This window comes from Cornus florida, unplaced genomic scaffold (genome assembly GCF_030987335.1).
Source record: "Cornus florida cultivar Cherokee Brave unplaced genomic scaffold, ASM3098733v1 CherokeeBrave_3.0.0_Hap2_Chr01, whole genome shotgun sequence".
Classification (NCBI taxonomy): Eukaryota; Viridiplantae; Streptophyta; class Magnoliopsida; order Cornales; family Cornaceae; genus Cornus; species Cornus florida.
The window spans coordinates 111,107,525-111,129,493 of record NW_026775571.1 but is presented as its reverse complement, the minus strand read 5'-3'; the positions used below and the strand labels follow the sequence as shown (position 1 = coordinate 111,129,493).

At 32.8% G+C, this 21,969-nt stretch overlaps 3 protein-coding genes across 6 annotated transcripts; 2 read left to right on the top strand and 1 right to left on the bottom strand.

The window, feature by feature from the left end:
• Positions 1–704: 704 nt before the first annotated feature.
• Positions 705–1,232, bottom strand: LOC132280808 (secreted RxLR effector protein 161-like). Its single transcript, XM_059782566.1, has one exon. The coding sequence runs from the start codon at positions 1,230–1,232 to the stop codon at positions 705–707; it is 528 nt and encodes a 175-aa protein (XP_059638549.1).
• A 9,373-nt stretch (positions 1,233–10,605) lies between these two features.
• On the top strand, positions 10,606–17,500 carry LOC132313850 (CBL-interacting serine/threonine-protein kinase 23-like). 4 transcript variants are annotated; one of them, XR_009483470.1, is made up of 16 exons: positions 10,606–11,430; positions 12,772–12,834; positions 13,124–13,195; positions 13,297–13,404; positions 13,519–13,599; positions 13,832–13,885; positions 13,960–14,085; positions 14,519–14,608; positions 14,789–14,908; positions 15,055–15,180; positions 15,544–15,660; positions 16,013–16,069; positions 16,177–16,251; positions 16,730–16,803; positions 16,952–17,030; positions 17,262–17,500. XR_009483470.1 is itself a non-coding variant. In XM_059812792.1 (15 exons), the coding sequence occupies exons 1-15, from the start codon at positions 11,251–11,253 to the stop codon at positions 17,282–17,284; spliced, it is 1,371 nt and encodes a 456-aa protein (XP_059668775.1). In that variant the 5' UTR covers positions 10,606–11,250; the 3' UTR covers positions 17,285–17,500. The 4 variants fall into 4 exon arrangements, 3 of the variants coding, with proteins under 3 accessions (XP_059668775.1, XP_059668780.1, XP_059668785.1); XM_059812792.1 differs by lacking the exon at positions 16,730–16,803; XM_059812802.1 differs by lacking the exons at positions 10,606–11,430; positions 16,730–16,803 and adding an exon at positions 11,778–11,800.
• Positions 17,501–19,130: 1,630 nt separating this feature from the next.
• On the top strand, positions 19,131–20,322 carry LOC132313841 (transcription termination factor MTEF1, chloroplastic). Its single transcript, XM_059812788.1, has one exon. The coding sequence runs from the start codon at positions 19,184–19,186 to the stop codon at positions 20,090–20,092; it is 909 nt and encodes a 302-aa protein (XP_059668771.1). The 5' UTR covers positions 19,131–19,183; the 3' UTR covers positions 20,093–20,322.
• The last annotated feature ends 1,647 nt before the right edge of the window (positions 20,323–21,969 follow it).

Here is a 21,969-nt window from a genome sequence, read left to right as displayed (position 1 = left end):
TGCACCATAAATCAGATTAAGGTATTAAGTTGGTCATCATAAATACCAATGTAAACAAACTACTAATGTGAGTCATGCCGGTTGTATGTCACTAAATGACACAGTCCCTTCCATGTACCACAACACTAGTAATCCATTTAACATAGTCTATAAGTGAGAAACATCAATAAAGGTCTAGCAATAATGTCTTTCTAAGACTATTCCTGTTTTCATCATTTAAAATAATACATGTATGTACATACATAAATTAACAGGAAATATCAGAAACATATTTTAATGAGTTCAAAATGTCAAATATATATAAGTATTGTTAAGCAATCCACAATAAAAAATAATAATTAACTTTGATTACATTCAAGACCTATTCTTTTAACATGCCCTATGAGTGTCTTGGGTGGTAATCCTTTTGTTAATGGATCTGCAACCATAAGTTGTGTGCTTATATTTTCAAAAGACACTCGTTGTTTCTGAACTTCTTCTTTAACGGTAAGATATTTCAGCTCCATATGCTTAACGTCATTGGAATACTTATCATTTTTAGTAAAGAAGACAGCTGCGGTATTATTACAATAAATTTTCAGCGGTCTGCAAATGGAATTCATAACACCAAATCCCGAAATAAAGTTCCGCAACCACAAACCATGATTTGTAGCCTCAAAGCATGCTACAAACTCAGCCTCCATAGTAGATGAAGCAATAATAGACTATTTTGCGTTTTTCCATGATATTGTCCCTCTAGCTAAAAGGAACAAATAACCAAAAGTGGATCTTTTACTGTCCACACATCCAGCAAAATCTGAGTTTGAGTAATCGATAACCTCTAAATCACCAGTCCTTCTAAATATGAGCATATAATTCTTTGTTCCTTGTAAGTATCTCATGACTTTCTTTGCAGATTTCCAATGATACATTCCTGGATTGCTTTGGTATCTGCTTAGCATTCCAACTGCAAAACCAATATCTGGACGAGTGCAAACCTGTGCATATATCAAACTTCCCGCAATAGATGCATAAGGAATATTTTGCATTTCTTTATGTTCTAATTCATTCTTTGGGCATTGCATCAAACTAAATTTATCCCCTTTCTGTATTGGAACAATACTAGCTGAACAATATTCCATACCAAATCTCTCTAGAATTCTCTCAATATATGTTTTCTGAGACAATCTTAACAATCCACGTAACCTGTCACGGAATATTTCTATTCCTATCACGTAGGATGTCTCATCCATATCTTATCTCAAAATTCTTAGAGAGATAATTTTTAGTTTCATACAATAAACCAAGATCACTACTAGCAAACAAAATATCATCAGCATATAGAATCAGGAATATAAACTTACTCTCACTAACCTTCTGGTACATACACCGATCAACAGTATTTTCATTAAAACCAAAAGAAGTAATAGTATCATTAAACTTAATATACTATTGTCGGGAAGCTTGTTTAAGTCCATATATTGACTTTTTAAGTTTACAGACCATGCGTTCTTTACCCTCTAATCTGAAGTCTTCAGGTTGATCCATATAAACTTCTTCTTTTAAACTTCCATTTAGGAAAGCTGTTTTCACATCCATTTGATACAACTCTAAATCATAATGAGTTACAAATGCCATGATAATTCTAAAGGAATCATTTTTAGATATAGGAGAGAAGGTTTCTTTATAATCAATGCCTCCTATCTGAGTGAAGCCTTTGGCTACAAGTCTGGCTTTATATCATTCAATATTGCCATTAGAGTCGCGTTTGGTCTTAAAGACCCATTTACACCTGACTTGTTTAAATCCTTTAGGCAATTCAACGAGTTCCTAAACTTTATTTTATTCCATTGACTTTAACTTCTCATTCATGGCATTAATCCAATTAGTAGAATTATTACTATTAATGGCTTGTGAATATGTAACCGGATCCTTACGTATCCCTATATCAAAATCAGATTCATGTAAATATACCACATAATCATTCGGAATAGCAGGTCTCTTTTCTCTTTAAGACTGTCTTAATGTTATTCCTTGTGGTTCTTCTATAACTTCAATAGTGATAGCTTCATTATGGAGTTGTTGATCATTTAATTGTTCTTCGTTGTTATGCAGTTCAACAACTGGAGAAACAATTATTTCTTTAAAAGTTATGGGCAAAGGGATTTGTACCCTAATTTCTTGAATGATCATATTATTATTTCTATCACTCCCACTGATTTCACCATCCTCAATGAATCTGGCATTACCGGTTTCAACAATTTTTGTGCTATGTGTAGGACAGTAAAACCTATATCCTTTGAATTTTTCTGGGTAACCAATAAAGTACCCACTAACTGTTCTAAAATCCAATTTCTTTTCATGTGGATTATAAATCCTAGCTTCCGCTGGGCAACCCCAAATATGCAGGTGTCTTAAACTAGGTTTTCTTCCTGTCCATAGTTCAAATGTAGTTTTTGAAACTGCCATACTAGGAACCCTGTTTAATATATACATAGCAGTTCTAAGAGCATACATCCACAATGATATGGGTAACGAGGAATTACTTAACATACTCCTAACCATTTTCATAAAAGTACGATTACGCCTTTCAGCTACACCATTCTGCTGTGGCGTGCCTAGCATAGTGTATTGAGCACAAATGCCACGCTTTTCAAGGAATTTAGCAAACGGTCCAGGGCATTGATCCGTTTCATTATAGTTTCCATAATATTCACTACCTCTATCTGACCTTACTATTTTCACTTTTTTATCTAATTGTCTTTCTACCTCATTTATATATACTTCAAGAGTATTCACTGCTTGAGATTTTTCATGCAACAAATAGATATATTCATAACGTGAAAAATCATCTATAAAGGTGATAAAATATTTTTCTCTACCAAAAGATGGAACATCAAAATGTCCATAAATATCTGTATAAATAATTTCAAGAAGTTCTATACTTCTTGTTGCTCATTTCTTTGTGTGTTTGGTTTGTTTACCTTTAATACAATTCACACACACAATAAAATCTAGATTTCAAATAATTCCATCTTTTATTAATCTTTTTAACCTTTCACTAGATATATGACTCAATCTTTTATGCCACAAGAAAGATGAATTTTCATTAATTGAGCTACGTTTGGTTCCAACTTTATGATGTAAGGTCAAAAGTGTTTCAGAAAATAAATCATCAAGCTTTATCTTGTATAAACCATCAACAAGAATACCAGAACTAACAAATTAGGATTTTTTGAACAAACTGAAACAACCATTACCAAATTTAAATGAAAAACCATTAACATCAAGTTTGGACAAAGAAATCAAATTACGGGAAATTGATGGAACATAAAGAGTTTTAAACAAATCTAAATGAAATCCACTATTTTAAACTAAACTACATATCCCAATGGTTTCAGCTGGAATTTTCTCCCAATTCCCTGTGAACAAGAAATCGTCATTTGGATTTGTGGTTTGGGTTGAAAGGAATCTCTGCATCGTATTGGAAATATAAACATTAGAGCCTGAATCAACCTACCAAGTATTAAGAGGAACTTCAATTAAATTTGATTCAAAACATACAAAAGCCAAAGGCTTACCCTTTTTTTCGAACCATTCTATACGTTTTATGCAATCTTTCTGAAAGCGTCCAGATTTGTTACAAAAATGACACTTATCATTCTTGCGTTCCTTCTTTTGAGTAACTTGATAAGAATCCTTTATTTGGGGTGTTGCTCGCTTAATGCCTTTTCTAGGCCTTTTCGCAAATTTCTTTCTAACTTATTGAATCATGAGATGAACATTATGATTATCTTGTTACTTAAGCTTTCCTTCCTCCTGAACTAACATACTGGCCAATTCATTCACATTCCACTTATCCTTAATAGTGTTATAGTGAATTTGAAATGGCCCATACTGAATAGGTAAGGAATTGAGAATAAATTGAACGAGAAAAGTCTCATCCACATTCATCGCTAAAGTTTTCAATTTTGCAACAAGATTAGTCATGTCAAGAACATGCTCATGCATACTACAAGTACCATCAAAACGCATAATAGTGAGATCAGCCATTAATTTCCCTGCAAGAGACTTATCTGCAGTACAAAAACGTTCTTCAATATTTTTCAAATATTCCTTAGCACTATCAGTTTGGGGAAGAGTTGTTTTGATATTATTTGCAATAGTCATTCGCATAAACATAATAATCAATTTGTTCGATTTCTCCCAAACTTTCTGGAGAGTCTTTTCTTCTTCACTGCTTTCACCGGTAATAACAGTAGGTTTCTTAATTTGAAATGCTAAATCAAGATCTAACACACCTAAGTTGAACTGAACTTGCTTATTCCATTATGAGAAGTCAGTCCCATTGAGAATTGGAACAGATGAAGCATGCGAATTCACTGAAACAGGAAGAGATACTGCAATAAAATAATCATAATAAAGTAAATACTCATAACATTAATACTTTGAGATAACAACACATATAAAAATAAATAAATACACTGTACAACTATGGTACTTCTTTGGATAGTAACCACAAAATATAAAAAATTTATGCTTAGATGTATTTATTTATATATAGCTTCATTGGTGATGAACTAATTAATTAAATAAACAAGTTACCTTTGGATATCCTATATCTACCCAATTAAAAATTACATACAACCCCTTAATGTTTATTTAATCACTTAAAAATTAATTCCCTTTGAGAAATTATTTCTAATAATTGAATAAACCCAATATTCATGAATTTTACAAAAAAAAAAAAAAAAAAAATTATAAGCATCATTATTCATGAAATATTGTAATTATGTCTACTACTAAAATTAATATTCATTAATCATTATGGTTAGGCCACTTTGGTAGCTACCAACCTTTCTATAATATAAATATTTAATTATCTAGTGATAAATTCAACATTAAATTATCCATCACATTATGTATACATAATTTACAAAATCAATTAATTAAACTGTTAGTGGGTGTCCAAAAATTTACATGTACTGCATTATATATTAATAAACATATATTCAATTATGTACCAAAAAAAAAAAAAAAAAAAAAAAAAAAAAAAAACATCATTACAATTCACAGCCTCGATTTGCGCAGCAGAATTATAAACAAAAGTTAAGAATGTATACATAATGGTTCTAACTTTCAATTACTGTAAGTTCATCATCATGTACGAAAATCACAACAATATAATATATATTGACTTGTTTTTTGTCTCATTATGATATAAAAAGTTTCATTCTGTACATTGATTTGTCTTATTATATATACACACACACATAAGAATGTAAAATGAGGCACATCATATCACATCAAGTGTAAAGCTAACAAATCTGATCATACATAGATTCTGGACCGTAATTCAAAAACGTTACTGGTACACTAATTAAATTTTTTTTTTTATCATGGGTCTCTATTAAAGTAGCGTCCATATATAATAAATTAAAAATATTTAATTTAAACTTACACTTATTATTTATGCAAGGAGAATGGAAAATAACGAGTTCCAAAACTACGTGATCTAATACCACATGTAAACTCTAATTAATTTGTGTTAGACTTTAATCACAAATAATCATAAATTCCTAGGTCTTAAACTTCAATTAATTTCACATCCTTATAATGCATAAATATATATAGTTAGATATACATACCTCGATTCATGATATCAAACCTTATTGAGATTAAATCCAACGACTAGATCCTTTAACCACGAACTAATCTGTAACTTTGATCAACAGGCAAAGGTGGAAACTGGTTTCTCTCTCTTGGCCTTTTGCACACATAAAACTTTTACGTGTTGTATCCTTAATCGTCTATAATTGATGGAGTATATGTACTTTTATAAAGACAGAGAGATGATTAGTTTTCCTTTTAGTAACATAATTCTACTTTCCATCAAAGTAAGAAATAAGAAAGAAAAACACTTCTCCAATAAGTAATTACCAAAAAAGTAATTATAAGTTGACCAAAAATAAATAATATTAATTGATATATATTTACTTAGCCACCAAGTAATATGTCACATGTCCAAATCATATGGGCCACAATTAAATAAATAATCTTACAATTCAAAGTATCAAGAACTTTAAATGCATGTCGACATAACCACCTCGTTGACTCAAATGTCATACAAGAACAAGCAACATTGCAATTAGATGAGTCAAACTTTGTGATGTAATGTTTACCGTGGAAGTCCTGAAATACTCGATAAGTATAAAGTGTATCAACATTACACAGTTGCACCAAGTGCACTTTCAAACTAGAAGGTGATCATGTTTGATTTTATTAGATAATTTTTAGAGTTTATAAAAACTATTTTTATATCAATTAATAAATATTTTTATATAACTAAATAAATAAATAATGAAATACTAAAATACTGAAACACTGAAATTATTTACACATTTAATAATAGTATAGATATAGATATAGATATTAATATCATATTCCACGCCATTTTACCTTCAATAACATCAAGATGACCATGTTTTTTCGGTGACTGATGAAGGTGCATCAACACACAAACACAACTTATTAACAGGGGATATTTGGGTGGTACACACGGTCACACACACAAACATGATCACATTCGACAGACAACAATATCACCACTGGCCAAACATCATTGCCACTGTAACAGGCAAACTCACCAGTGTCTTCCAAGTTCATCATCACCACCCGCCCGACACGCTCCTGTGAGTAGATCTAACTCGTGTTGAACGTGTCCACGCGTTCCTTCTTCAGCCTTTTTTTCGATGCCGTTAACCCCACGCAGATCATCACCAACTCTCTGCCGCTGATCTCTACCGTCCACCATAGATCTCTGGAGCCACCGCCAGGATCTCAGACATATCAAGGTTGCCATGGTAGGAGGTGGTAATGGAGAGAAAGAGAAGGAATAGAGGTTGGGGTGGACAGGAGAACTGATTGGCGTGGAGGTTGCGGTGGGGAGAGATTTGGGGTGGACGTTAAGGTTGAGGTGGCGAGACAGAAGGGGTAGAGGTTGTCGATGAAAGCAAGCCAACAAAAAAAGAGTTTTGAACGAGTCAACCCGAATAATTGGGTAATATCCAATATTTAATTTAAATTCAATACTATTGATGCCCACACACTCAAGTTGGACACAAGTATTGTCCATTTTACATTATATATAACATTAATATCCATTGTCAAATTGATATATTACTTTTTGGTGATATACATAATTTTATATATATATATATCAGGAAGGCTCTCATTCCGGTCCAAAATAACGAACTTTTCAACGGATTAAAACTCAATTAATCAATTATATTTTATTACTATATCAGACTTAATCATAGTTAATAATGTTAACTTTAATAGTCAATTTACCATAGTTAGTCAATACCTTTTTTCAATCTCTCTCTTCCTTAATTTCTTCATCTTCTTTGCAATCTCAACCACTACCGTATTCATTCTTTAAAATAAGACTCCAAGACTACTAGAGCAGCAGAAACAATCAACCTAGCAGCAGATAACAGACTCATCAAAGAGAAAAAGGAGTCTGATCATATGTTATATGACTTTGATGAGTTGAAGGTTTTAATTCTGTGAATGCACCGTCTTTCAATCAATTTACAAGTTATTTTTTATTTATTTTTTGGTAGGTAAATATAATTTTTAATTTAGAGAACTAACTATTACTATAATAAATTTTCAATTTACCAAAAGACAATGAAAAGAAGTTGGTCCTACCTAGATGTCGTAAATCAAAGACGTGAAAAGATTGATTCTTAAATATTTTTTTATTTATTAAGACTTATAAAGAATCTTAATTTGTGTATACATGGGTAACAAAGTATTTTAATATTATTGAAATTTAGCCTTAGAGTCTAATTTTGGAGAATGAATACGATACTTGTGTTGTGGCTGTAGTGGTGAAGATAGTGGCCGTGATAATGTGGATATGACGGTAGTGGTTGAGATTGCAAGGAATATGGAAGAGATTAAGGAAGAAAGAGATTAAATAAATGTATTGACTAACTATGGTAAATTAACTATTAAAGTTAAAATTATTAACTATAGTTAAGTCTGATAACGTAATTAAGGTAATTGACTAATTGAATTTTGGTCTGTTGAAAAATTCGTTCTTTTGGACCTCATGACATGTCTATATATATATATATATATATAGTATTTGTATAACGATATTATGTGTACAGGATAATTGAGGGCAAAAATGTAATATGTACAATGTTTAGATTTCAGCTCATTAATTTAACAAACAATCTTAATAAATTCAGCTCATTAATTTAACAAACAATCTTAAGGTTGCGGTGGAGAGAGAGAAGGGGTAGAGGTTGCAGTGGGAGAGATTTGGGGTGGAGGTTAAGGTTGAGGCGGGGAAAAGGAGGAGGGGTGGAGGTTGTCGATGAAAGTAAGCCAAAAAAAAAAAAAAAAGAAGAGAGTTATGAACGGGTTAACCCGAATAATTGGGTAATATCCAATTTAAATTTAATACTATTAATGAACACTTGTTATGCACTGATTATGCCACGTACCCAAGTTGGACACAAGTATTGTCCATTTTATATTATATATAACATTAATATCCATTGTCAAATTAATATATTACTTTTTGGTGAAATACATAATTTTATATTATATATATATATATATATATATATATTCTCGTATAATAATATTATGTGTAGAAGATAATTGAAGGCAAAAATGTAATATGTACAACGTTTAAATTTCAGGTCATTCATTTAATAAACAATCTTAATGAATTCAACACTTAAAAATAAGACAATATTAAATAAATTTTAAATTAATACATTCAATATTTAAAATTTCATTAAACAGTGCTTACAATTTTGAGTCTTTAATTTTTAGTTTTTATTAAATAACACTTAAGACCGGCGAAAAATGTACTAAAGCATCAGTTGTAATAGAATTGCAGCGGAGGATGACAACTCGATTGTGCTATTGGAATGAAGGACGATGCTGAGAATCTTTTTCTGTAAAGACAATATTGTCGAATGGTCAAAATTCTAAGATTGCGACTAAAGCAAGATTGTTTGGCGTTGTTTTTTTTTTTCTTTTTAATACATTTTTGTAAATAATTTTCGATCATAACGAATACCATTTAACACATTTAGCATAATATATAACAAAGCTATTAAGGTAAAATAGACTCTGATTGTAGTTATTAAAACCATTAGAAAAAAGAGTGACCAACTTATCTCATGGTTGTTTTCATGAGCTAGTATTGATCCTCACGTGGGGAAGTTAAAAAAAAAAAAAAAAAAACCAAAATATTGTACGGAAAATCAAAATAAATAAATACCTTAATAAGTATAGAAATAACCAAAATATCTTTCACAAAATTAGAAGAGATCTTAAATTATATTCTCCAATCTCCTCTTATTACTATTTTCATGAAATATGTTAACAATTCAATCTAACAAATTATTCTGCATGGTATGATATTATTTTTTTTGGAACTAAGTTTATATGATTTTATTCTTAAACTTTATCCCAAAATATTTTATACCATTTAGAAATAGCATTAGAAACTTAGAAGAAAAAAAAGGGAAGAGGAGTATCTTGAGTGAGGCTAAATACTTTCTTTTTTGCAAGATCTCCTATTTTAAAGTGAAATGATTTTTTTTTATTTTTTAGCATGAGCATCAAGAACCAGAGACATTTTCTTACATTTATATTAAGATTAGAAAAAATATTGCATCATTTAAGATATGACTTCCCTATTTTATTTTTTTTAAAATTTTTTTATCTGACAATTTAAAGGAGGAGCTACAGAAAAACAACAGATAAAACATCAACACAAATAATGAGGTGATTGAGCACCACAGAGGTCACATCTCCCAGTCCAGTCCTACTATCAAGAGCCCACTTGGCAAGTTCATGGGCCACTCTTTTACAAACTCGTGGGCCTACAACGCATGTGGGTTCTTGGCTAATGTCTTTTTCTCATCATGATTGTGCATTATTATTAGGCTTATGTCTTTTCCTCCATTACGAAGGCGCGATCATTTTCTCCATACGGAGTATATACATATGAGATACAAAATCATATGATATTTACACATGAATTTTATATATCAATAAAATAAAAAACAAATAAATCTACGTCGAATATGTTATATTATCTTTAAAATTGCAAATTTGATTAATTAGGCATTAACTTGTTTGTGCTTGTGCACAATGTAAGTGATATGGTCCATTTTAAAGTTGTTTATTTTTAAACTGGCGGCATAAAAAATCTTATCTTTTTATCATTAAACTGGTAATGGCATAAAAAAATCTTATCTTTTATCATTAAAAAAAGGCAATTATTGGATCATAAAATAAGCCATTATTGGAGTTCAGTTCATGACTTCATGCAAGCAAAATAGATATTATATTGACGATGAATTATAAAACAAGAAAAACTTCCCAAATCCTATAATCTCATTTGCTCATCTATTACAGTAGTATTATTTTATTTGCCGGGAAATTATTTTAAAGCATTAAAATTTGTTTTCGTTGGCTTGTTTAAGGAACACGTGGATCAATCCTAGCCGTCAGTTTAACTTCTTTTCCACGTGCCATCTTATAGTTAAAGGATTGCAGATGTACCAAAACAAATATAAAAGGTGAAGAAGGCGAACATTGAAATCTCAGAGACAAAAACCCCCCAAAATTTTGAGGCAGAAAAAAAAGATTTACGACTTCTTCGATCCGAATCGACCTCGCTCGTTGGTCTAGGGTTCGTCCAAACCTATGTAAATCAGAAAATTCTGATAATTTTGCAGTACGACTTCCAAATCGATCCATTCCATATATATATATATATATCAGCTTTATCTCATAAACTGCAATTAATGGATTGCCATGTGCTATCGTCGATAGTTGGCATCTTCGGTATCTCTCTCATCTAGGATTTCTGTATTTGTTATCTTTTGTGTTCTGTGTGTATAGAAAGGGAAGATGAATGTGTCAAAGTCTCAGGTATGGCAGCCTTGTAAGAAGAAGAGATCTTGATTTTATATCTATATATACAGAGAGAGAGGAGAGTCAGAGAAACAATGGATGGCATCTGTATTGAAGTGTTAAGGTGAAGGCAGTCTTGCAAAAAAAGAAGAGATATCGATTTTATGTGTATAAAGACGCGAGCTTTTTAGTGAGAGAAACAATGGATGGTATCTGAATTGAAGTGTAAGGTGAGGCAGTCTTACAAAAAAGAAGAGATCTTGAAGGTTAAAGACACATCTGTAGAGAGAGAGAGGGGGGGTTTTAGAGTGAGAAATGGCTTCTAGCGCAAGCGGAAGTAGTAGGACTCGTGTGGGGAAGTACGAGCTGGGACGGACGCTCGGGGAGGGAAGCTTTGCGAAGGTGAAGTTTGCTCGGAACTTGGAGACTGGTGAGAACGTCGCTATCAAAATTCTCAATAAAGAAAAAGTTCTCAAGCATAAGATGATCGGTCAGGTACTTTTTCTCACTATGTTTGATTCGATCTTTATCAGATTAAAGCTCATAATTTTTTTTTTTGGGGGGGTTAGATTGAGTTCTTTTGTACGGAAATTCTACTAGATTCCATTTTCGATTGACTTTTCAATGGTATTACCTAAAGCACCTTTTACTTTATCTGATATATCCAAGGAGACAGAAAATTTCGAAGCCCTAATTTTTTTAGTTGATTTATAATTGGTGTTGAGTGTTCTGTAGTTGACTTATGTTCAGTTTTCTCTCCCTATTTTCTTTCCCTTTCTAATCGTCTTATTCTTCTTTTCAGCAAACAAAAAAAGGAGCTGAACAGTTGTTCTCTTGTTTTACTTTAAGGCACTTCCTGCTAAAAGTATAAGCAAATATTGAAACATAAGTTTCATTTATTTGAGCTCTTTTACCTCAATAATTAACTTGACTTCATGATTGAACAATGATTTTCTTTCATCTTTGATTTTCTGAATTGATAAAATGTTTAGGCTGATCATTTGAAGCATTGTCGTGTAAATTTCCTCTATTGTGATTGCCGGTTCAATCTTCTGTCTTCTTTCTCCTGCCCCTTTTATTATGTTCATCATAGCAAGGCTATTCCTTTTGACATACTATGATTAATATTGGGAGGCAATATTTGCACTCCACTTTTCTCCATTTGCATTCCAGTTAACTTTTTCTTTTAAAGAAAATAAAAATAACCTTATTTATTTATTTGGATCTTGACCCGAAAAAAAAAATATACTACCTCTATCCCAAAAAAAAATGTCATGCTTTCCTTTTCGGTCGATCCTAAAATAATTGTCATTTTTCTTTTTCGAACAATATATTTTATATCTTTTCCTATATGTCATTGGAGTTTAAAATTTCAAACTTGAATATTCAAAACTTAGAAAGGCAAATTAGTAACTTTTCAAAGAGACAAGGTATGCCCCACATGTCCTCTTTAGAAGGGCAAATTAATAACTTTTCAAAGAGACAAGGTATGCCCCACATGTCCTCTAAAAAATTCCTACTCCCCAAAAGTGACATCTAAATTGGGAGAGGAGTATTCAAATTTTTTTTTTTACGTGCCAAAAGAGATCTAAAATATTAAAGATTAGAGGCGATAAGGAAAGGAAATTTAAAAGGGCAGTTGTATCATTTAAAAAGTAATAATTATTTACTTATAAGTTTAGGGTTATAATTGTCATTTCATTTAAGATTGTAGTGCAAAAGTTGAAAAGTGGATTGCGGAATATTTAATTGAATCTACACTTCATTTTCTTATCTGTCTGTCATTTACCCCCTTAATATTTATGGTAATGTCATAATCGTGTTTGGCTATTCCAGATTAAACGGGAAATTTCTACCATGAAACTAATCAGACACCCAAATGTCATCCGCATGTATGAGGTTAGAATTTCGTCCAACACAAAATTCATATTTCTCTCTTATAAACTTCTGGCATTGCTTCAAATTTGGTTTATCTCACATGTCCATAGCTTGCTATATTTCCTATTTCTCTTGTATAAACTTCTGGCATTGCTTCTAATTTGGTCTATCTCACATGTGTACAAAGCTTGCTATATTTTTATGTCTAAGGCTTTAATATCTGCTATACTTTTATGTAGATCAATCACCGAGTTTCTTTTTTTGATGACCTCACACGTTACTCAAGTGACTTGAGATATTCTGGTTGTAGGTTATGGCTAGCAAGACAAAAATATACATTGTTTTGGAATTCGTTACTGGTGGTGAACTGTTTGACAAAATTGTAAGATAATGCTAGTTCAATTCTGCATTTGCTTCCAATACAATCCTGTTATTTGCAACTATTAATAAAGTGGCATTTTAAAAATATTTGCTTTGAGCCAGTCTACTAGAGGAAGGTTTAAAGAAGATGAAGCAAGAAAGTACTTTCAGCAGCTCATTAATACAGTGGATTATTGCCACAGCAGAGGCGTTTTCCATAGAGATCTGAAGGTGAGAAAATTATTGTTCTTTTATCTCTTTTTGACCCTCTAAGTTTCTTCGATTGAGCGGTGATGAGGAAATCAGTACACAGAGTTAAACCATCAAACGGTTTGTAATTCACAGCCAGAGAATCTACTGCTGGATGCAAATGGAGTTCTTAAAGTTTCAGACTTTGGATTAAGCGCTCTACCTCAGCAAGTTAGAGTGAGTGTGAAGCTTACTGTGCTTTGGGAAATATACTTTTTCCATTATTAAATTATTATCTGCATCCTATTAGTAGAAGATGTGCAAACTTTCGGTCAGGACCATTTTATGTTGCCACCACCATCTTCATCTCATTACTTCATTTCTTGATTATAGTTATATTTTCACAACTTAAAACATTTCATCATCCATAAAAGAACTCGGAATTGAGTTTCTGAATACTTATATTCAGGAAGATGGGTTACTGCACACGACATGTGGAACTCCAAATTATGTTGCTCCTGAGGTACGCTTTTAACTTGTGGTTATTGTATCCTCTCCCCTCTGAACCATTCAGATCTCTGACTCTTTATTTTCTAGGTTATTAACAATAAAGGTTACGATGGTGCTAAGGCAGATCTGTGGTCCTGTGGCGTAATTCTTTTTGTCATTATGGCAGGCTTTTTGCCTTTTGAAGACTCGAACCTCATGGCACTGTACAAAAAGGTGACTTCTAACCCTTTATTTGTTGTCATAAATCCTCCTGTAGTTTTATTTTATTTTATATTTTCAAAATTTGTGAAAATGCATACCATTCTTTTGAGATCAGTGATTTATTCAGAGTATTATTTAATCTTCTATGCTATTTTTAGGACTCTATTAAAACATGTTGATTGAACATTATTTGTCAGTGCCAATTTAATTTACATCCAGTGCCACATTGACCAATCAAATGAATGACAAGACCAAGAAAGGAAAATAAATCATTTATGGCATGAGGTGCAATAATCATGGTTTGCATGTCTAAGTGGCCATTGGAATACAAGTGACATGTTTGCCATGCGTTGTATAAGATCATCTTATGGACATCTATGCATAAGGACATTATCTTCTTTAGTTTATTTTTTAAAATTAGAAACCTGACTCCACGTGATTGTAGATATTCAAGGCTGACTTCACTTGCCCTCCATGGTTCTCTTCGAGTGTTAAGAAACTAATCAAAAGAATCCTGGACCCTAATCCCTCAACAGTAAGCAAACTTTTCTGTTGCTCTTTGATTGTAGTACTGTATTGTTATTTGAAGTGGAATTTTTTGTATCTTTTGTTAACAGATTTGATTACCCAATGCCTCTTGAGTTATGTCTCCCATAATTTCTTTTATCCATTGTAAACTAATAAAGTTTCTATAAAAAAAATTGGTATGAAACAGCGCATTACAATTGCTGAGGTCATCGAGAATGATTGGTTTAAGAAAGGATATAAGCCACCCAAATTTGAACAGGCAGATGTTAGTCTCGATGACGTGGAGGCTATTTTTGATGAATCAGAGGTAACAAGATCTTGTTTATGGCAATCTTATTTCAGAAATCTTCTTTTCTCCTTCTTAATATCATTTTTTTTTGTCTTCCCGTTTAATAAGCATAGATAATTAGGCATCAGAATGACTTTGTAAATGCTGTTCCTCTTGGTGTACAGGACTCTCGAAACCTTGTTGTGGAGAGGCGCGAAGAACAACCTGCAATGCCCGTCACTATGAATGCTTTTGAGCTTATCTCTACATCTATGGGTCTGAACCTTGGATCTCTCTTTGAAAAGCAAATGGTATGTCATCTTGTGGCTTTAATTATTGAATTTGGAACATAAAGTATCATGCATATAATTTTCTGTTTCATCATGAGTTGATGAGGATGATGTTTGCAATCCTGATCCATGAAGTATCTTCAAACTGTTCATTGCACTTATTTTTCAACACTTCAAATGATTTGATAGATGAATACAGAGCTGTTTAGAATATAACTTGGTTGATTTGTCAGAAATGATTGTTGACCAAAAAGTCCTACTATATTATGAGGAATGTTGCTCACAATCTCATTGTTAAATGATGCAGTTGCCTCTAATGATCTAGTTTGATATTATGGCTTAAACATGAAGCTTTACATGGCTGACATTTCCTTTGTTGAGCAGGGGCTTGTTAAGCGAGAAACAAGATTTACATCTAGATGTCCTGCCAAAGAGATTATTTCAAAAATTGAGGAAGCTGCGGTGCCTTTGGGTTTTGATGTAAAGAAAAATAACTACAAGGTAGAATAAAGCATTGTGTTTGTATTCTCAGCCTTAATTATCTATAATTGTGTTTTATTTATGTTATTTCCATGACAGTACAGAACGAGTTTTTTCAGAATAGCAGTTTTCTGAGTTCAGTAGGTGTTTAGACCAAATGAACCGATGTAAAGAATGTGTGTTTTCCTGCATCCTGATTTCATTACCCGTAGGCTTCATATTTTTGTTTTAGGTTTGATGTATTTCAAATAACTTCCGGTACTTTCTTGGTCTTCTAAGCAAAGCTCATAATAATAGTGGATTAGATCAATATTGATGAACAAGTTCAGTACTATTCTTCCGCATACTAAATCAATTCTGTTATTCATCTCAGATGAAGCTGCAAGGGGAGAAAACTGGGCGTAAGGGTCATCTATCTGTTGCAACAGAGGTATGGTTCTTCCAATCACCTTCTTCAGGGGATCTTGTTGACTGAAAACTCGCAAGTGTATTCCTCGGAGCAATTTAGCTGGTTCTGATGATAATTTTCTCCCACAGATTTTTGAAGTCGCTCCCTCACTTTACATGGTTGAGCTTCGCAAGTCTGGAGGGGATACCTTAGAATTTCACAAGGTTTGTATTTAAAACTATTTCAGAGGTGGCGTTTAGTTAAACCTTTTTTGTGCTAGTCTTAATTTATTTATTCTTTTTTCCATAATATTTGTACCAATGAGTCGATGACTCTTTGATCCGATGCAGCAGTAATATAATAAGCACTCCAAGGTAGCCATTCAGTGCATGTGTTGTCTACCAGTTGGCTGTCTTTTGATTTCAGGAATAGCACCACCACCATCATTATCATCCATTCATCCTTGCTTTTATCCCATATGGATGGGGTTGGCCACATAAATTCATGCTATTGCAAGATATATTCCAATGTAACAATTTTTACCAAGTAGGCAAAAATATTATGTTAGTGATCGTAGTAAAAAAAATTACATCTTGCTCTGAAAGAAACTCACCCATCTCGTTTCATCTATGTCATTTTTATAAGCCTACTGCAATTCAACATTTTAGAGTTCAAATGTCATTCCACATCTTCTGCCTGCAGGCTCTCCGGGCAGATCAGAGGCAGGACCCATTATTGCCACCTCTCGCCTACCATTATTATTATTATTTTGAGAGGTCTTACCTAGCATTATTGTCCTATCTTATAAAAATTTCTAATGTTGTCGCTGTGTGTTTGTGTTTGTGTGCATGTGTATTTATTTATTTATTTATTTTTATCATTTTTATTGTAAGCTCATTTTTGCACATCATCTTTAATACACAGTTCTACAATAATCTGTCAATTGGGTTGAAGGATATTGTCTGGAGATCAGATGGTCAAACGATAGAGCAAGGAAATGAAGGTTAGTATATGATACTATATTTATTTCGATTAAGTACCCTTTAATGGTTTTCTAACTGATGCAATGGCATAGTTAGAGAATATTTTTTCTGCAACAATTTTGCACCGCTCATGAAATATTATGGCTGTTAAATCATTTTTCAGACTCAACTTACTTTGCATAATATGTTATTGCTGTCTTTACAGATAATTACTTTGAAGATAGTAATTGTTCTCATTCTCTGTTTTACAGGTGCTGGTATTGTGCCATCTTGATTATTGGCTCTTGTAAAATGTTATATATCTGTGAAATCTGGCAGACTTGTAATCGTCATATTCTAGAAATTGAATATTAAGGCTTGCTAAATTGTATAACTGTTACATATTGTTTGTATACTGTTTGGTACCACTATGTTCCATTCTTTTCGGGTTTGGAGTTTGTTAAACAGGACAAGCATTTATAAATACCTGAGTTTGGTTTGAATCATTCAATTGATGGGCTTAGCTATAAATCTGGTTCGGTAGTAAGATTGATATTCTGGATATATTTACCATGTTGCGAGGTTAAATCTGTTTCGAAGCTTAATATATAAATTAGATGTAGCTTGAAGATGAGTTAAGACAGCGTTTTGACATGTACACTCTCTTAAAAGAGTCTAAACCTGGTTCAGCCAATCGGGGATATCCATTACGTAATTATTCTTGTTAAGAAGACGCTCCTAGCAAAACAAGTATAGGACTTGATTGTAATTTAAAAGGTGATTAACTATAAACCCCTTTGCTTACAAGTTTCGACTAGATTATCTTACGAGTTTGGAGTTTGAACTTTGTAACATTCTTCGTTGAGTAATGATACGTAGTTAGACCAAAAGAGCCGAATTATAGTCTGAGTCCTACATGGCATCAGATGTGGCTGCCACATCATCAATGAAACCTTGTCTCTCCTCTCTCATCTTCTTCCTCGTTTCTGTGACTCCCCTCTCCCTTCGCTATCACCTCTCTTCTCTCTCTCTTTCTCCGGCTCTCTCTTATTCTTAGTTTTTCTCTCTATTGTCTCTGGTTCATTGATTCTTCCTTTCTCTAAACTCTTTTCTCTCTCTTAGATTCTCTCTCAACTCTGTTTCTGGATCTATTTCATTCAAGCAAACAAAATAATTTGACTATCTTTAATCAATCAAAACAAACAACAAATACATCAACCAAGCAAAAATGAATCTAAGCACCGCCATTGCTATGGATTACAGAACCTAATGAATATTAACACCACACTGGCCATGGATTACAGGACTCACATATAATACCTTTAGACAAAATCGATAATGACTTTTTTTCTTCGATTTCGCACATAAGCCCTAATTTTTTATTTTCATACCTTCAATATTGTTTTTTTATTGATTTATGTTTGAAGTGAGATTTTTTTAGTGGATTCTACTGTTTAGAGTGTGAGAGTTCTTGTAGAGAATTTTGTGTTGTTTAGATTTGTTTGTGATGCCAAATCAAAGAGAGGAAGACAGAAGACGATTAGAAGAATTGAAGAACAGGAGATGAGAGAACGAGAAGAAGGTTGGAGAATCGTTTTGGCTTGTCGGATTCAATAGATCTAGAGAGAGAATATCGTGCGTCACGCAGAATATCGTGAAAACTCATAACCAGAGAATGAGAGAGAGAATCGACGATAGACAAATTTAAGGAATGACATGGTTATGCCATGTAAGACTCGGACTACAATTCGGCCTTTTTACTTGGACCATCTATCATTACTCATTCTCATTTGATAAGTATTTAAAAAAAATTAAAATTTAAACTAATTTTTCTCCGATTGTAATTTCAAGACACAAATTCTATACAACTTTTGCTGACAAAATTTTCTATAGAAAATGCATTCCGAAAATTTTATGTAGCACTGTAGGAGAGAGCACACAAATTCTCAGTGGAATCCATGGAAGGAAACAATGTAAACGTTAATAGAACAGTGTAGTGATATTTCCAGTCACACTAAAGAAGGTACACTGAAAAATGCTTCTCAGTTCTCACCCAATCTACAAAATCCTTTCCGGGCCAATCAATTTAAAGCAGCCTGCCACGTGTCATTGCTGGAAACAGATAAAAATAATAGGATGATGAGCCGAGTATGCAAGGAAGTGCCCAACTCCCTTCCCCTATCTCTCTCTCACCATGCCTGCAGCAGCAGCATACCATTCTTCCCTGGGCTTCTCTCCCCAGAAACCATCATCCCAGCCCTCAAATTCCCAGTATCCAAACAGCCATTTAACAACAAAACCCAAAACCCCCCTCCAAAAGCACCCACTTTACACATCAACCCACACAAAACTCTCAATCCAATTCAAAGAAAAGATCCTATGCCTAGAAATAATGGGTGTTGATTCAGGTAGGGCACTGTCCCTAAACCCATCCCTCCAGACAGCCACCCTTCACTCAATCCACTCCATCATCTCTTTCCTCCAATCCAAAGGCATCCTCCAGAAGGACATGGGCAGGATCTTTGGCATGTGTCCCAAAGTCCTAACCTCTGAAATCAAAACTGACCTAAACCCAGTCTTCAACTTCCTCTCCCATGACCTACAAGTCCCAGACCAGAGCTTTAGAAGGGTCATCAACAAGTGTCCAAGATTGTTAATCTCCAGTGTGAGAGACCAGCTCAAACCAGCTTTGTTCTACCTCCGGAGACTCGGGTTTGAGGATCTGGAAGCTTTGGCTTACCATGACCCAATCTTGTTGGTGTCTAGTGTGCAAAAGACCTTAATTCCTAAGCTGGACTATTTGGTGAGCTTAGGGTTTTCGAGAAATGATGCAATTGGTATGGTGTTGAGGTGTCCAGGGCTGTTCACTTTCAGTGTTGAGAATAATTTTAAGCCCAAGTTTGAGTACTTTGCTAAGGAAATGGAGGGTGGGTTGGAGGAGTTGAAGGAGTTTCCACAGTACTTTGCTTTTAGTTTGGAGAAGAGGATAAAGCCTAGGCACATGGAGGTTGTGCAGAGTGGGGCAAAGATTGCTCTGCCTCTAATGCTTAAGAGCACAGATGAAGAGTTCAAGGAGTTGATAAGGCATGGGGGTATTAGATGACAGGATGTGATGTTGGGATCGAATCTCGTGTGCATTCGATGCACAGAAAAAGGTGGAGATCAGTACACAAGAGAGGCCGAACGAGTTCATTGGGATCTCTCTTTTATATTTTGTGGTTATGTACATGATGTGCTCCTTGGTGCCATTGTAAATTCTAAGAATGCATCATACTGTGATATATTTTCCTACATTGTTGGATTTATGAATTTTTATGCCTCGTGTTTAATTTAGTTTCTTTTTAAATACACAGCTTAAAGAGGATCTCCATATCTCCCAAGACCTTCGAGAAGATTCATTTATTTGAAATCTTATTTAAAAGCTATATTGCTTTTTTCAGTTTTTCATTATGAAAAATTCGTAAATTTTTATTGACATAAATTTTTCAACAACGAATTTATGTCTTCGGAACAATGAATAGAATGCATTGAAATCATTGGTCATTCAAATTAAGCACCAAAACCAATAATTTGACTTAGAGTTTATGAATGAGAACAGAATCACACGGTTATATATATGTCCCATAAATTTGGATTGTTGTAATGTGTATTACTTGTGTACAAAAAAAAAAATATTCACTAATAATTTTAATGTGGAAATTTTCGCTATCCTTTACAGCCCCTGGTTTTGAATTATATCTTGGCCTGGAATCTGTGATTTTACATGTTTTATTTATTTAATTATTATTATTATTATTTAATGGAGACATTGTGTTATAATACAAGTCCGTATAGTGTTACGACAAAAGATTGAAAGATTTATATTTAGCTCGGGAAGCGATTTAAATATATATTTTTTGGAGTGTAAATATCATTTTTTATTTTTTAATGTACCATAGGGCCATAATATAACCCTCAAATCTCAAATATTTAGATACATTTTGGGTAAATAAATAATAATTTTAATTATTATATATATTTATTTAATAATTTCTATTTTTACATTTTTGAACCATATGAACATATTATACTAAGTGATGAACATATTAGTATGGCTGCGTGGACAATTGTGGATCAACTGGATTATGCCTCGTGGGTTCGAAGTTTGAACATTAACCATTCAAGATTTGGCTGGGCGACTAGTCGTTCATCGGACGAAATTAGGTCAAGAATTTGACAATTAAGTGAAGAAAGTTGAAAACGCGTGAACTAAGTTGTTGAGTCATTGAAAAAAGATGGGATCTTGGGAAGGTAGATATTAACCAATAACTTTCCCCTTTTATTTATTTATATATATATATTATCAGACTTTCCCAATTTCACTTATTAATATATTCAGAACTTTCAATTCATTATTCTTTATCACTTTTAAAAATAAAGTGAATAAATTCAAAATTGCTAATAATCTAATATATTTAGAATTATTAATTCAATAACATATAATCAGCCACAATCAGTCACTAAAAAAAATCATTTAATAAATTAATAAGACCTAATATAATTAAGAGTGAACCATAAAATTGATAATTGCGAAGTGATTTGAATTGTAGGATTATATAATATTATATATTGTGTATAATTTAATATATATATATATATATATATATATATATATAATATAACGTTTTGGTTCGGTCTAATTCGGTTCTAAAAGACATCAAACTGTGACCAAATTGTATTTTTACAATTTTACAAATTTAGAATCGTGACCAAACCAAACCATTAGCAAACCAAACCAAATTGTCGGGTTCAAAACCGTGACCAAACCTTATTTTTACAATTTTACAAATTTAGAACCGTGATCAAACCATTAGCAAACCAAACCAAATTGTCGGGTCTGATTTGAATTTTCCGTTTGATCTAATTTTTGTACACCCTTACCCAAAAAAATGCTACAGTACGTAAGCCCAAACAAAAAAACACAAAACAAATCTAAATTTG

Coding starts and splice junctions, on each gene's coding strand:
- LOC132280808 (XM_059782566.1), bottom strand. CDS start 1,232: ATGGATGAGACATCCTACGTGATAGGAATAGAAATATTCCGTGACAGG.
- LOC132313850 (XM_059812792.1), top strand. CDS start 11,251: ATGGCTTCTAGCGCAAGCGGAAGTAGTAGGACTCGTGTGGGGAAGTAC. Junction 16,070..16,176: donor ATCTATCTGTTGCAACAGAG/GTATGGTTCTTC, acceptor TTTCTCCCACAG/ATTTTTGAAGTCGCTCCCTC. Junction 16,252..16,951: donor ATACCTTAGAATTTCACAAG/GTTTGTATTTAA, acceptor TTTAATACACAG/TTCTACAATAATCTGTCAAT.
- LOC132313841 (XM_059812788.1), top strand. CDS start 19,184: ATGCCTGCAGCAGCAGCATACCATTCTTCCCTGGGCTTCTCTCCCCAG.